Raw genomic sequence first — 16,166 nt, forward strand, 5'->3', positions numbered from 1 at the left:
TCTCGCCAGGAAATGACTTTTTCTTTTCAGTTCTATGCGTTCTGCGTGTTTATGAGCCACTACTGAATTTCTAGGAGCACCAGGCACCAAAGGGCTGATGTTCGCCGAGTCGGTGCCCAGTGTTACTCGGAAGCTTGTTTTCATCCATTTACACCCAACACGAGGGACAAAACCAACACGTGGCTCTGCCCGGCGGGTGCACCGGCACCTGACGTCCCAACAGAAGGAGCCTCCGGAAATACGTCAGAAGTCCGAGAGAGGAAAAAAATTGACCAATCAAATAGCAGCTTCCTTCTTCTCATTCTTATTGGACTATATCAGTGTCAATCCACAATGCTTCGAAATGAGGCGGGTCCTTGTCGACAGCTATCCAATCGGATGTTGGATTGCAGCGGAAGCAACTCTGGCCCTGACGTCGTAGTGTCCTCTCTATGGTGCCGAGCCTCAGTAACGCGGTGAGAGCGTCGGCCGCGGGTACAGGAAGTGACGTAAGGATGGCGGAGGGGCGCGAGGTTTCAAGATGGCGGGGTCTGGGTGGTTGACCGAGAGGCAGAGGTGAAGGCCCCGACCGCAGAAAGTAGGCTGGGACCGCCCGCTCCCCGGCCTCGCCGATCCGGGAGCCCCGCAATCGCGTGAGTGTGCGCGGTCGCAGTGCTCCGTCGCCCGCGACTCTCAGTGTCCTGCGCGGCCGCCTCTGAGACACCGGGCCCGGGGGCCGCGCTCTTCCTCCGCCGGGCCGGGGTCGCGGGAACTGCGGGTTGGAGGGCTCCGGGGCCGGGCCGGCGTGGCGCGGCGTCCGACAGGCCCGGCCCGTTAGGGCCGCTTCCTGAGCGCGTCGGCCAGCGGCCTGGGTTGACGTCCGGCCGCTCGAGTCGGTGTCAACCGTCGCTATGGTGCCGGCAGTTGCGGTTGAGGCCTCGGCGGCGGACCTGGAGGGGTCCCGCGGCGCGTGTGCTCTCCGGGTTCCCCCCGGTCTTTTGACCCGATCTCTCCCCGGTGCTTCTGCTTTTAGGAGAGTCGCTTTTTGTAGACGAAGGCATATATATAGCCTTGTAAAAATTCTCAGTGACTCGTGGCTCTTGTGTTTTCAGTTGTGGGGGGGGGAAAAAAGGTCAGAACGTGAACCTGAGGCTACTTCAAAAAGGGAAACACTAAAGACGTTCAAAAATATCAAAGCTTGTATCCGTGGTTTTTTTCTAATTCTCTATAATCAATACCCTTCTCTTTTATTTCTCCCATCATCCTGCCCCTACTGTTTTCTGATAACGAAACATTTTATGAGGAAATAATCGCCACCGAACGGTTCTGAACCATCTAGAAAGTAGCAGGGAGCTGGGCAGTTGGTGACTTCACGAAAGAAGAATTAACTAAAGCCTACAAGGTCTTAAAGGAGCCAGAGGAGTTACAGTTGTGGATCTGTTACATTCATTTTAGGATTTCCTAAAATGAATTTTTAAAAAGAAAGTAGATTTGTTTAATGTGCAAAGGGGAGCAACAAGAAGATACCCCTAGCCAAATGTCACATGGTTTTAACGGGAAACATTTGTTACTTTTTATTATTGGAAAGGTTAAATTTTGAAAGTTAACATTCATTCATTTTTAATGGAGGATTGATACAAATAAAAGCCATTAAAATATTTTCCTACAGTGACTACCGCTTTTAGTTACCTTAAAACATATAAATCGCCGCCTAGATCCATTATCCCTACTTGTGTTTGATTCCCCCTTCTGTATAAAGGGGGGTGTAGGAAAGGACTAATGACTTCTTATACTAGGGGTTTGTATCCATTGGTAGGACATTTTCTAGTTTTGTTTTGTTTTGAGATAGTCTCTTATGGATCAGTCCACATCCAAGTGCATGCTCTTAGTTGATTCTTTTCAAATGACAGTGCTATATAATACATAGCAAAGTGCTAAATAGTGAGTTAATGATATCTCATTGCCTTGACTAATACAGACGTTAGCTTTTCTGTGGTCAGCAAAGGTAAAGCTATACATTCAGAATTAAAGAAAGAGCAGGTTCTTACAAAATCAATAATCAAAGGGATATTTCTTTCCAGAAATTGATGAAAATTCTAAAAAAGGAAGACATTTTAAACACAGGAAGATTGAAATTGTTCTTTTTTTAATTGCAGGTTTTTTGTTGTTTTTTTAATGAAGAAGTAAATCATATAAATTGTCAACATGGGACGGAGATCAACATCTTCCACCAAGAGTGGGAAGTTTATGAACCCCACAGACCAAGCTCGTAAGTGTCATTAGTGTGGAATGACGAAGTAGAAGAGTTAAAAACAGCAGAGAATATTTTATTATGGCTTAAGCATTGGTAGGAGTGAGTTGGGTAAAGTCATGTTTAATTCTTATTAAAATTAATTCACATGACTAAATGACTAAATTGTTGAGAATGTAAGCCAGTTAAAACCATGTTTCCTTGTTGAACTTGGTTGACTTACAAGATGAAACCAGCTTGTCTTTTGTATTGGAGGTTTTTTTTTTTTTTTTTTACTTTTTATATATATATTTATTTATTTTGTATATAGTTAGCCAGAAGAGGGCACCAGACCTCAGTACAGATGGTTGTGAGCCACCATGTGGTTGCTGGGAATTGAACTCAGGACCTTTGGAAGAGCAGGCAATGCTCTTAACCTCTGAGCCATCTCTCCAGCCCTGTATTGGAGGTTTTAAACATGCGTTTTTAAGTGTTTGTTTGGTATTGAGAATCTCTTTCTCTTTGTGGTTCTGTTATCTCTATGAAAACACACATTTTGGCTTTGGGGTTGTGAGGGTTAGAGGTGCTACAGCTGTCGACAAGTCGGAGCCTCTGCTGTTGTCACATAGCCCATGTTGCGTAGGGAAGCCTCAGGAGAAGAGTGTGGGGGGGTGGTGGTCGTATAGATAGTAAATGCTGATACTGAAGACGTGCGTTACATGGTCTCTTCCCCTCTCTTTAGGAAAGGAAGCCCGGAAAAGAGAACTGAAAAAGGTACAAATTTAGATGAACTCTGTGTATTAATTTAGATTTTTGAATGAAATAATATTTCAAATTATATGCCAGAAAAGATGCTTCATACTTCTAATAAAAAACGGACAATTGACTGTTTAAAAGGCTGGGGTGATGGCTCAGTGTTGAGTAGCACATAGTGCTCTCACAGAGGCTCTGAGTCTATTCCTGGAATCAGTGTTGGGTGGCTCACAACCATCTGTTCTGATCTCCACAAGAACCCGTAAACACATGCCCATACACGCACATAACACATACTCATAAATGAAATATTTTAAAATGCCTTTGAGAATAATTCTTAAGTGAGTGTGATAGTTCATGCCTGTAATCCCAGCACTTGAAATGTGGAGATCATAGTCAGGAGTATCAGGAGTTCAAGGTCAGCCTGCTACATCAGACCCTGTCTTCAGAAAGAAATTATTTTTGCTATTTATCAAAATGTAGATCCTTTGTTAAATTAAGCTGTTGAATGAATGCCAATAAAAATGTTGCTGGAAATCTTTGTGTATCTTGTTAGCTATTGAGTTTGACTGTACTTAAAGGAGTAAACATTTGGTATCACTCGTCAATGCATTGAGGAGCTTTTATAATCTCTAATTTGCCTTTGTTTTATTTTTTAGTCTTGAATCTTTCAAAAACTTCCCTGTCCAGCATAGTATTTTTTTAAATTTAATTGCAATTGCAGCTCTTGTTTTTTGTTTTTAAATAAGATTTTCTTTTAGTAATTGCTGTCTAATTGGGTTGATGGAATTACTTCCTAAAAAGGCAGATCTTTTTAGTAAAGTCTAAACATTGTTGAGAACATGAAATGTCATGGCTGTTTCTGGTGGTTTAAACACGTGATTAGAAACCAAAAGAAATGTGAAATTATTCTCAGACTCTTGAAGCAAATTGAAGTAAAAGATGTCCCGAGCATCCAGCCTCTCACTAGTTTTCTCTTTTGTGTTCGTAAGAACAAAAAACAGCGCATGATGGTCCGAGCTGCGGTTCTGAAGATGAAAGATCCCAAACAGATTATCCGGGACATGGAGAAGCTGGATGAGATGGGTGAGCGTGTCTGGAGAGGCCAGGTTTGGAGCAAGTGTGGTGGTGTTGTGCACAGCAGCAATCAGCGTAGGCCTGAGGAAACAGCAACCCGATAGCACCGGATACCGTGTTTTGTTTTAATGTTATGGAAATAAAGTGAAAAGATAAGATCTATTTCTAGCTGGAGATCATATACTGTTATTGGGTAACAAAGGCCTAGTCTGGCCAGCTCACTTTATAATTGTTCAGATTTAATTATATTTTCCCTTTGCCATTGTAAGTAGAGTAAGAAAAGACAAATTCTTAGTCACTAGGAATGTTGCAGTAATATACCTTCTAGATGTGAGTAAATCTTCAAGTTATAGGAAGATTTAGGAAAACTGGTACTTCAAGAAAAAGGAAAAAAATTCTAATCATCGGGGCCCTAGTTCCATTTATAAAAATCTAAACTAATTAAAATCGAAAGGTGTGCGTTGGCTTCCATAATTGAGGTATCCCTATAAAGCTGCCTCCAGGAGGAAGCCCAGAAGCCTGAGGACTGTCTGTGTCTGTTCTGCTCCAGCACAGCAGTAGTGAACAGCTGCCGGGGTAGAGTGGAAGGTGTGTGTGCAGTGAGGGTAGCTGGGCGACGTGGCTGTAGCATCGCAGCAGATAGTGGGAAAGCCGCTCTTTCATCCCCAGTTCCAGAGAGGGCTGTCATGCAGCTCGGGTGACCGCGTGCTAGTTTGTGAGTCTGCGGAGGAGGATGGGATTGGCAGGACTGGGGTCTGTCCCTCTTAGCACAAAGGACTCCAAAATGAAATGGTAGTATCTGAATCTAGTATGTTATAAGGAGGTTGTTGTTGAAGTAGCTCTTTGTTTTTAATTTTTCAAATCTATAATCTACTTTTCTCCCAGAGTTTAACCCAGTGCAACAGCCACAGTTAAATGAGAAAGTACTGAAAGACAAGCGTAAAAAGCTGCGGGAAACCTTTGAGCGAATTCTACGACTTTATGAAAAAGAAAATCCAGATATTTACAAAGAATTGAGAAAGTTAGAAGTAGAATATGAACAGAAGAGGGCTCAGCTGAGTCAATATTTTGATGCTGTTAAGGTAAGCTGCTCTTGAGAGAGGACCAAAATGGGTTGTAGTTTGCTCTTGAAGTTAACGGGGCATTGATCATTCTCAGTCTCTTCTTTTTTGCAGTTGTTTTAAAGTTAAGTGTGCACCTTGTTCTCTAGCAAATTTAGATAAATTATATGTAACAGTAAATCTACTGATGATAAAGAGAAACAACACATGATAAAAATTAGTAACAGTGAGTCAGGCATGATGGTGCATACCTGTAATCCTTGCCTGTGAAAGAAGTGGATGAGTCCCCAGCCTCGTCTTGTTGCTTCTTTCAGTTACTGCTCCATGTGTATACACTTCCACAGTGGGAAAACAGGTCTATTAACACTGGCTGACCATAAGGTGTCAGAAATTAATTGAGGAAGGGTGGGATATGACCAATTGTGTAAGCTTTTACAGTTTATTGTAAATTTCCTTTTACTGGGATAGAAAATCAAAAACCCAAATGGAATGGTTTTTGTAAAGTAGATGGCATGTTTCCAACAGCACAGGACAAAATCCTAAGAAAGGCAGATGGATTTTAGAGACAATATATACTCTCTGTTAATAGATGCGTGTTACTGTCCTATTATAGTAGCCCTGCCACTTTGGTTGAGTTTCTTTAAAACCAAAAAAGAATCAGCTGGTTATAGGGATTATAAAAGAAAGGATAAGCTATTTTTGGGTTCTTGAAAAAGAAATGATAGGTTTTGAAGAAGGACGCTTAAAAGAAATCCCACAGTAGTTTAGAATTAAATATAATAGAGGGTTATTTATTTAGGGATAGACTCACAGATCACAATGCTCTACTCGAAAAGGGAACAGCAACCAACTGCCATAGTCAGAAGAGAGAGCGAACACATGCACGCTTTACATCAGCATATATAGTATATGAGGTCCCGCCCAAGGGGGCAGGTAACTTAAAGGCTACTGGCTGCAGAAATTCCTACAGCAAGATTTCTTTCGATCCTTCAGTAGTTTTGACTTAAGGCATTCAGCTAATTTCCATGATATTTGTGTTAGTTGGAAAACAAATTCAGAGGATTCAGGGTTCTTGGGGCTGTTTGAATTGGTCCATACCACTGGGTTTCTGTGTTGCAGAATGCTCAGCATGTGGAAGTAGAGAGCATCCCTTTGCCAGACATGCCGCATGCTCCGTCCAACATCTTGATCCAGGATATCCCACTTCCTGGTGCCCAGCCACCCTCCATCCTTAAGAAAACCTCTGCTTATGGGTAAGGAAGCCCTATCAGCTGCAGTGTTTTACTGTGAGGTGCCACAGCGAGTACAGTGAGACATTTAAGGCGGTGTGGGTGTAATTAGTATGAGATGCTGGGAGATGGGGGGGGAGTGCGCCTTGGACTTGTGAGGGGAATTACACATTCTCACTACCACTGTAGATGGAGATAACACAGTCAAGTTCTCTTTACAGGCCTCCAACTCGGGCAGTTTCTATTCTTCCGCTCCTCGGACATGGCGTCCCACGTTTGCCCCCTGGCAGAAAGCCACCGGGCCCTCCACCTGGCCCACCTCCTCCTCAAGTTATGCAGATGTATGGCCGTAAAGTGGGTTTTGCTCTAGATCTTCCCCCACGTAGACGAGATGAAGACATGTTGTATAGTCCAGAACTTGGTATGAAGGGATGGGGTTTTACTTTGTGTCCTCAGTATTGTTTCCATGTTGGCCATACTTAACATGTTCGCCACAAGTAGAACATAGGAAATAAGTGAGGATACCATGTCCTTACTGCTGTGTATCCCCATGGATAGTTCATCAGATCTGCCCTATGAGAGAGCCTTGCTTACACGGAGATGTCACTATGCATCCCCTCAGACCTGAATAGCTAGCTCTTCCTAGTTGTGTTGTCAGCTGACCAGAATTACTGATTGTGCATGTGACTGTACACATAATTGTAGAATACAGCGTGTTTGAACTTCTTACAGGAAAACAAAAAAGGATTTTAAACAAGTACCCAATGAAAATATCATCATAGTATGTGGTAGCTGACATTGCATGATATATTGAGTTAAAATAGCATTATTTTGTCTTTCTGGGTACTGGAAAAGCCAACCAGACGACTTATTCCTTGTTCTCTTTCCGTCACCAGCTCAGCGAGGTCATGACGATGACGTGTCCAGTACCAGTGAAGACGATGGCTATCCTGAGGACATGGATCAGGACAAGCATGATGGCAGCACTGATGACAGTGACAGCGACAGATCTGATGCAGAGAGTGAGGGGGAAGAGTTTGGGCACCGCGATGACAGTGAGCGAGACAACTCTGAGGAGAAGAAGTCAGGTACGTGAAGGCTGACGTGCCACGGTGAGACTGGAACACGGCTCAGCCCAAATGCAGAATCAAAGTCATAGTATGCTTTTCTGTTCTTTAATTTGAGGTGTTATCTATGTGGTTTATTATTACTGTTACATTTATTTGTATATTTCTGTGTTTGTGTGCACCCATGAGTGCACATGCATGCCAGGGCACATATGTGGAGGTCACAATTGGTTCTCTCAATCTGCTCTGTCTCAGAAATTCAACTCAGGTAGTTTGACTTGGTAACAAGTGCCTTTATCTCCTGAGAGCCAATCAGGACCAGCTTTTAATCCCAGTTTGGTTTGGTTTGGTTTGGCGACAAGTGTCACTGTTATTTAAGCTGGCCTCAAACTCATGGTGATCCTCCTGCTTCACCCTCCGATGTTTCAGAAGTACAAATATAAGCCCCCATACCTGGCCATTTGTCCTGATAGTTTGAAAAGTTTTGATGCATTATTCTTAAGAGATACTTGTGAAAAAAATGTACATATAGTTTAAGAGGAAAAGTACATACAAGAAAGTCCACAAAATACAAGTATTCAGCACCATGAAGTTGCTAGCACGTACTATCGCGAACATGTAGGAAACGAACATGCTGTAGGAAGTAACCATGTTTTAAGTTAGCTTATTTAAATATCTACACTGGAAACTTTTTAGATTTTCTATGTTAATGGTGTGATATATTAACCAAGGTCATAATTGCAATTCAGGTGTATCTGTAATTTATCATCTCAGGCCTATATTTTCTTTTAAAATGTTTATTCATTACCCTTGGTATCTTGTCTTCATTGAGAAAAGCATCTAATTTAGCAAATACTGCATGTATAATAGAATAACTATTCTTGGTGGATCAACTATGAGCATCTTTCAGAAAGGTTTGGGTTTTTTGTTGGTTTGGTTTGGTTTTTGTGTGTGTGTGGTGCTTGGGAGTAAACCTAGGACTGATGGGTGGATGCTAATTACATTCTGTTGCCCTGTGTCCCCAGTTTTATACAGTGTGTTGTATTTTGTCAAAATTTTAAGCATTGTGTTTTAGGTACCAAGCAGTTCAAAGAGCACACCAGCTCTATGAAACCCCAGGAGCTGGGAGCTTCTTTGGGGACTGTTGATGTGATCTGCAGTGTAGGGTCCGTGTGTTATATTTGTATTTATAAATACAACAAATGCTCATCCTAGTTTTTTTCATTTTAAAGAGTGACAGAGAGAGAGTGAGAGTGTGTATATGTGTGTACATGTGTACACATACCTGTCTGCACATGGGTGTGCAGATGAGCCTGTCAGAGTGCTCCTGGAGGTCAGAAGATGACATTAGATCTCTTAGAACTAAATTTTCCAGGCTCCTCAGTATTGCGTAAGTGGTCTTAACCATTGAGCCATAGTTTTTTGATTTTTCCTAATGTTTCTTAATCATGATTGCTATCAAAAATTCTATCACAGATGGTGATAGAATGAACCTGACATTATAAAATTATAGATGATCTAGAGTAGAAATTGTAGGAAAGGGACACTAGAGCTCCGTGGGCTGTGTTTCACTGCAAGGCTATGTAGTCTCTTCTGCTGCTGCCAGCTGTTGTTGAGGGGTTTTTATTGGGGGGGGGGAGGGTGGCCAGGAGTGGATTGTCGGAACAGGTCTCACTGTAGCTGGCTTGCTTAAGAACTCACTGTGTAGACCAAACTGGCCTCAGACTCATTGAACTGCTGAGCACTTCAATAAAGACAGGTGCCACCAGCCTGTTTTTCTTGTATACTTAGTATGTTCCTCAAATGGCTCTCAGCTCTCTAGTTTTTTGTCTAACATTTATTGCTTTTACCATATTCAAGCCACTTTCTCTGGGCAGCAAAACTGCAAGATAAACTAAAACTCGTCTCACATAGAAAGTGTAATGTTTGACAGTGTTCAGTCGGGGTGTGAAGACTTCCTAGTTTACGTTGTGGTGGAACTGGTGGTGTTAAGAAGTAATGATTTTTAAGCTCCTGATAGGTTATTACTAAGATTTTCCCCACCTTTTAGGTGGCCTATTATCATCCATTACATTGCTAATTTTCTAGTGCTGAACCACCTTGCCCTTCTGGTGCACCTTATAGTCTATGTTGATTAATAAGGTAGACTTGGGTTAGTGGGATGGCGCTTTCATGAGTTGGACAGCTTTTGTCTTTCTTGTGACTTAATGTTTGACTGATTTTCTGAAGAAAACTGTTTCTATTTTGTTCTTGGTTTTGTTTTGTTTTGTTTTTTGTTTTTTGTTTTTTCAAGACAAGGTTTCTCTGTAGCTTTGGAACCTGTCCTGGAACTAACTAGCTCTTGTAAGCAGGCTGGCCTCGAACTCACAGAGATCCACCTTCTGCCTCCTGAGTGCTGGGATTAAAGGTGTGTGCCACCACTACCCAGCGAAAATTGTTGTTTTAAGACATATCTTTACTGTTTTAGTTTTCATTTTGGGCTTAAAATTGCATTGACTAATTCAATTTATAAATACGTTTTTTAAGTGTCCTGGCAATTTCAAAATCTGTTAAGTTTTAAATCACCTTAGTATAAATGCCAATTAGCACAGCATTGATTATCTTTAATATATCTCTGCATTTCTCTTCTGTCAGGGTTATAGTCAATCTTACTATTTGTAGTGTCTGCATTGTAGTGAACATTTTTACTGAATTTTGATGATTCTTTTTAATTTCATTTCCTTCCTTGACCGTTCAGGTCTGAGTGTCCGATTTGCTGATATGCCTGGAAAATCAAGGAAGAAGAAGAAGAAGAACATGAAGGAGCTGACTCCTCTTCAAGCCATGATGCTTCGGATGGCAGGTGAGAAGCAAGGATGAATGTTCTCTAGCGTTCTCTGTGCCACTTGCTTAGCATACATTTCTTCTATGTATAGTCAGCAGCTCTGAAGTAAGTCGTGCTCTGTATTCTATCAAACTGAAGGTGTGCAGCCGTTTGGTAGTCTGCCCAGAGTTTCACTGCCAGTAAGATGTGGAAACGACTAGTTCCGGGTGCCACATATGTTCTCGAGCTGGTACATAGAGGTTGGAGGACAGCTGGTTCTCTGCAGCTACCATTGAGTACCACAGATTGAATTCTGAATGTCAGGTTCAGTGGCAAACCATCTTGCCAGCCCTGAATAACATTTAATTCCAAGTCTGTCTCGTTCTAACAGCCTGGGCTCATGCTGCTACACTAGTTACAGAGGAACGGAATACTATTTGGTTTTTGTGTATTTAAATAATGTATTTACTCATTTGGTTTGGGGAGACAGAGTCCATTATGTAGCCCTGGTCATCCTGGAACTCACTCTGTATACCAGGCTGACCATAAAGTCAGAGATCAGCCTGCCCCTGCTTCCCAAGTGCTGGAATCAAGGATATGCACCACCACACCTAGCTATAGTGTGTTTAGTTACTCTTCTCCAAGCCATAAAGCACAAGTCTATAGCTAGTCTTTCTCCGTCCCACCAGCCAGCTCCCAAATCATGACACAGAGACATATTGTTAATTATGAAAACTTAGCCGTTAGCTTAGGCTTATTTCTAACTAGCTGTTACAACTTAAATTAACGTATTTCTACTCATCTATGTCCTGCCATGTGGCTCTTGCTGTTAGCTCTCCTCCTGCATGTCTTGCTTCCTCTGTGGCTGGCGTCCTCTCTGCCTAGCTGTTAACCGTTCAGCTTTTTATTAAACCAATCCAAGTGACACATTATCCCACAACACAAGTCACCTGTTTTACAATTTTCATTCAGGTCAGGAGATCCCTGAGGAAGGACGGGAAGTGGAGGAGTTTTCTGAGGATGATGACGACGACGACTCTGAGGATTCTGAAGCGGAGAAGCAATCACAGAAGCAGCATAAAGAGGACTCCCACTCGGATGGCACATCTGCTGCCCCTTCACAGCAGCAGGCTCCTCCGCAGTCTGTCCCTCCTTCCCAGATACAAGCACCTCCCATGCCAGGACCACCGCCTCTTGGACCACCGCCTGCCCCACCCTTACGGCCTCCTGGGCCACCTACAGGCCTCCCTCCTGGGCCACCTCCAGGTAAGCTCCCCACAATAGGGAATGAAATCATTCGCCTACACTGCCATGTGTCAGCAGTACTGATATCTTCTGTTTGCTCCTGGTTACACTTTCTAAGCCATCAAGGACGCTCAAAGAGAGAATGAAAAGTGTTGTGTTCTGTTCTGTGAGCATTGCTGGTAGCTTAGAGTTCTGATGGTTGCCTCTCTGTCCAAAGTTGTTTTTTAGGGTCTTTTGTTTCTGATTATGTAAGCTGAATGCGTGAACATAATTGTTCTTCCTTTAGTCCCTTAAAGCGATAGGCTAGCCCAGTTCTACATTGGTCTCAATGATTGCTATCTCATGCAGTAGAGGTGACCTAAGTGGATAGATCTTTAACAAATGTGATGCCCTTTTCTAGTGCTCAAACACTTGTTGAATGAATTTTATGTAATACTTCTTTTGTGTTTATAAAGTGATCTAGTTTCTGAATAAAATGATATATGAGTTGCTTTTATTTCCCAACATTATTTATTTGACATTGTTTTCTCCTTTCAGGGGCTCCTCCATTCCTGAGACCACCTGGAATGCCAGGAATCCGAGGGCCTTTACCTCGACTTTTGCCTCCAGGACCACCACCAGGTCGACCTCCTGGCCCTCCCCCAGGTCCACCTCCAGGTCTTCCCCCTGGACCCCCTCCTCGAGGACCCCCGCCAAGGCTACCTCCTCCTGCACCTCCAGGTAAAGTTTCCGGTTTCTATAGCAGAAGCTAGCCCTAGCCTTTGTGCTCACGGGCGCACTGTCACCTGAGGGACTTTGAGGGCGTCTTCCAGTGGGTCACACGGGTGTGTGTTCTCCAGCGGGCATTTACAATTTTTTCCCACTCATCACTTGGGACTTCCCCAACCAAGCAAATGAACACTTTGCAAAAGTTCTCTGTCTGAGAAGTTTTGCTGAGTACAGCTAGAGTTGTGCATCATGGATCTCCAAAATTACCATCTTCAAGCTTTAATCACAAGGGAGGTTCCTTCCTCTTTACCCATTGTCCAACTTAGACCTACAGATTTCATTGTGGGATTGTAGTATGACCACATTCTGCTTTACTGCACTGAATGTTCTACTTCAATCTGAAGATTTCTTTTAAAACACAGCTGAGGCTTTTTCATTGTCTTGGTGCTATGTAGAGTGACTGAGTTTAGGTAGTCAGCAGTTTGGATTTGGTATGGTTTGCTACTTAATATTCACTCTTAAATAGCTTGAGAAGAAAGTAAAAATCAGGGACTGGGGAGGTGGTTCAGTGGTTAAGATCACTGGCTGCTCTTCCAGAGGTCCTAGGTTCGAGTCCCAGCCCCCACATGGTGGTTCACAACTGTCTGCAACTCCACTTCCAGGGGACCGTCTTCTGACCTCCACAGGCACCAAGCATTCGTGTGGTGCACACTTATTTTATGTTGGCTAAATACTCACATGTAAAAATAAATTGAATAAACTCAATAATTAAAAAAAAAAGAAAGAAAGTAAAAATCGGTGGGGGCTGGAGAGATGGCTGCAGTCAGTTAAGAGCACTGACTGCTCTCCCAGAGGACCCAGGTTCAATTCCCAGCACCCACATGGCAGCTCACAGCTGTTTATAACTTCCAGATCTGACACCCTCACACAGAAACATGCAGGTAAACCCCAATCACATTAAATAAGAATAAACTATTTTTTTTTTAAAAAAAAAAAAGGATGTATGTCACAACACCTAGTTATTTAAAAATAATTAAAAAAGTAAAAATCTGATGTGGGGTATGTACATGGTGTGACTGCCAGAAGTTTGTGAACTCTAATGAGATCATAGTTCCAGTCTCTCGTTCCATTTCCAGTTAACGAGCCAGGACTAAGATTGTTCCTCGTTCACTCTGAGTGATTAGAAGTAACTAGTGCAGGGGGATCAGCCCACTTGACCTTAATACCCTCACACTAGACAGCCAGGAGCATCCTGGGACGGCCAGATTGGAAATCATGTCTGAAACCAGTTTGTCAGCCGATAAGTAGGACAGTATTTGCAGGAAGAAAAGCTTTTAAGCGTGGTGCTACAGACTAAAGGCGAACATTACTTTATAGTATCCTGTTCTTTCCTATCAGAATATATGCCTTTCACATAGCAGGTTCTGTAAGTTTATTGTATTTCCTGTAATATACGTGCTTAAGGAACAGTATCAGCCTATGTTCACACATCATTAGTGGCAATTAAATGTCATTAGTTCTTATACTCATTCTGTCTCCCTCTTCATTCAGGTATCCCTCCTCCTCGTCCTGGCATGATGCGCCCACCCTTGGTGCCTCCTCTCGGACCTGCCCCTCCTGGGCTTTTCCCGCCAGCTCCCTTGCCCAACCCGGGGGTGTTGAGTGCCCCACCCAGCCTCATTCAGCGACCGAAGGCGGATGATGCAAGTGCAGCCACCATCGAGAAGAAAGCCACAGCGACCATCAGTGCCAAGCCCCAGATCACCAATCCCAAGGCAGAGGTCACACGGTTTGTGCCCACTGCACTGAGAGTGCGCCGGGAGAATAAGGGGGCTACTGCTGTTCCCCAAAGAAGGTCAGAGGATGACTCTGCTGTGCCTGTTGCCAAAGCAGCCCCAAGATCTGGTCCTTCTGTTCCTGTCTCAGTACAAACTAAGGACGATGTTTATGAAGCCTTTATGAAAGAGATGGAAGGGCTGCTGTGACAGCTTCTTGTGCCGGGACAGGCTACTGCCGCAAGCACCGGTCTGTGGAACAAGGGGCTCTTGTTAGACGTAGTGAAGAGCTGTGTCCACCGTCGGGTTTTCCAGCTTCAGTCCGGGACCTCCTGGCGCTTGCCTTGCTGTGGTCCCTGCACAGGGCGTTTCTTTATGTAGACCAGGACGAGAAGCTCTGCTGTTGACACCCGCTCCCTTTGACGCCACCATTTCAGCCCCTTTCTTCCCCTCTCCATTTTGGAATTATATCAGAGAGGTCTTAGTTATTTGTTTGACTCTGCTGTGGGCACTGGAGTAGAGATTTCTGGGGGGAAGAAGGTTTATTTCATCTTGACTTTTGTGTTTGAGTTATTTTTAATATTTTTCTGTAAATATTTTGTAATATTTTACTTGTAGTGAAATGGATTACAATGTCATTTCCTATTTCAAAGCAGAATATGTGGAAAGAAAATGTACAATTCTCAGATTAAAGTTATTTCCCACAACCTAACCTCTGAATGTTTCATGAAGAAATAAAATGTTCCATACCAAGATATATTCTGTGTTGATGGTAATGTGAACAGTTCCTGGGTTGTGGGCAGAAACAAAGAATACGTTTACAGCATTGGTTCTCAGGAACTGCTGTATCCCATGCAGAATGAGAATGGATTTTGTTAGAAACTGTAAAAAGAAACTTTGAAATAGAAAGGGATAAAGAGGAAGAGTTCCTTCAAGACTGTATTGGCTCCCCAGAAATTCAATGTCTCCACTTTGACTGCTTATCTAGATACAGCTCGAGAGAACCTCAGGGCTATGGTTGTGGTTGAGTAAGAATGGCCCCAGAGGCTCTTGACATCGAACACTCTTCCCCAGCTAGTGGTGCTGTTTAGGGGAGGTTGGGGGTCTGGCTTTGTTGGAGGAAGTATGTCGTGGAGGCAGGCTAGGATTCCCCTTTCCAGATGTTCTTTCTGCTTTGTGCTCAGTTTCAAGACGTAAGCGCTCAGCTGGCTGCTCCTGCCGCCATGCCGGTTCACTGTCCTCTGCAACTGGAAGCCGAAATACACGCCATCGTGAGTTGCCCTGGTCATGTGTTTTACCACACCAACAAAGCAGATAGGAGAACTTTGGGAACTGTTGCAGTTCTGGTGAAGACTTTGGCAGGGTTTCTACCAGTTGACTCTATGTTGAGACAGGGCTCATGTGACTCCCACAGATGGGCACAGAACATGAGTGTTGTGTTGCTAGGCACTCCACTGTGCCCACTGCATCTCATGCAAATCTACAGCGTTAAAGGGATGATTTGTGCTGTGCTGTGCTGTGCTGTGCTGTGCTGTGCTGTGCTGTGCTAAGGCTTAATGCTTCCCCAGAGTTGAGTTCTCTGCTGGGTTTTAGGTTCTCTGAGGCTTGGTGTGTCTGGCTTTGTTAGATGAAGACAAATCCTGACAAAGCACTAAGTAGTCCGTTTGGTTTGGGATTTTAGTGTAATCAAGAAAAGCCAACAGTAAATTTGGTCATTTCAATACAGGGATGAAACAATTACATTATCCATTTAGCATGGTAAGTACATTTCTGCATAAATAGAATCACTCCCCAGAATTTGGTCTGAGTCTGGTTATTTTAATATTCTTAATTGGGAGAGATTTCTGTTAGTGGCTGTGTAAGGAAGCTTTTGATTATCAAAACATCTCCCAATGTACTGCTAGTTGTATCTGAGGAGTAGTCATAAAGCCCCACTACTCCTTCAGTTCCATCTGCAGGGAAGGAAGGCGAAAAGGCCAACAGTTCTGGTCTGGTTTCTTGTCATGGTCATAGTTGGTTCTGTGCCTTCACAAGCGTGCTCTGCTTACGTTACCACTGTGGAGTAGATGGATCACAGACTCATTCACATTACCAGATCCTCCTCAAAACCCACTGAGCTAACTATTAATGTCATCTGACTTTACCTGGAGACAGTCTTTTTCTTCTCCCTCTCTCCCCCTCCCCCCTCCCCCTCCCTCTCTCCTCTCTCTCTCTCCTCTCTCTCTCTCTCTCTCTCTCT

At 43.3% G+C, this 16,166-nt stretch overlaps 1 protein-coding gene across 1 annotated transcript; it reads left to right on the top strand.

The window, feature by feature from the left end:
- Nucleotides 1-499: 499 nt before the first annotated feature.
- On the top strand, nucleotides 500-14,684 carry Wbp11 (WW domain binding protein 11). Its single transcript, XM_038320347.1, has 12 exons — nucleotides 500-632; nucleotides 2,136-2,248; nucleotides 2,952-2,983; nucleotides 3,955-4,048; nucleotides 4,925-5,121; nucleotides 6,220-6,353; nucleotides 6,551-6,750; nucleotides 7,226-7,417; nucleotides 10,134-10,238; nucleotides 11,172-11,465; nucleotides 11,982-12,164; nucleotides 13,704-14,684. Exons 2-12 carry the CDS (start codon nucleotides 2,185-2,187, stop codon nucleotides 14,135-14,137), a joined length of 1,929 nt encoding a protein of 642 aa, XP_038176275.1. The 5' UTR covers nucleotides 500-632; nucleotides 2,136-2,184; the 3' UTR covers nucleotides 14,138-14,684.
- The last annotated feature ends 1,482 nt before the right edge of the window (nucleotides 14,685-16,166 follow it).

The sequence above is a fragment of the Arvicola amphibius genome, chromosome 2 (assembly GCF_903992535.2).
Source record: "Arvicola amphibius chromosome 2, mArvAmp1.2, whole genome shotgun sequence".
NCBI classification, from domain to species: Eukaryota; Metazoa; Chordata; class Mammalia; order Rodentia; family Cricetidae; genus Arvicola; species Arvicola amphibius.

Bases quoted from the DNA above. Each gene is read 5' to 3' on its own strand.
- Wbp11 (XM_038320347.1), top strand. From the start codon at position 2,185: ATGGGACGGAGATCAACATCTTCCACCAAGAGTGGGAAGTTTATGAAC. The intron at 5,122-6,219 runs GTAAGCTGCTCT...TCTGTGTTGCAG, and splicing joins AATATTTTGATGCTGTTAAG to AATGCTCAGCATGTGGAAGT. The intron at 6,354-6,550 runs GTAAGGAAGCCC...TTCTCTTTACAG, and splicing joins AAGAAAACCTCTGCTTATGG to GCCTCCAACTCGGGCAGTTT.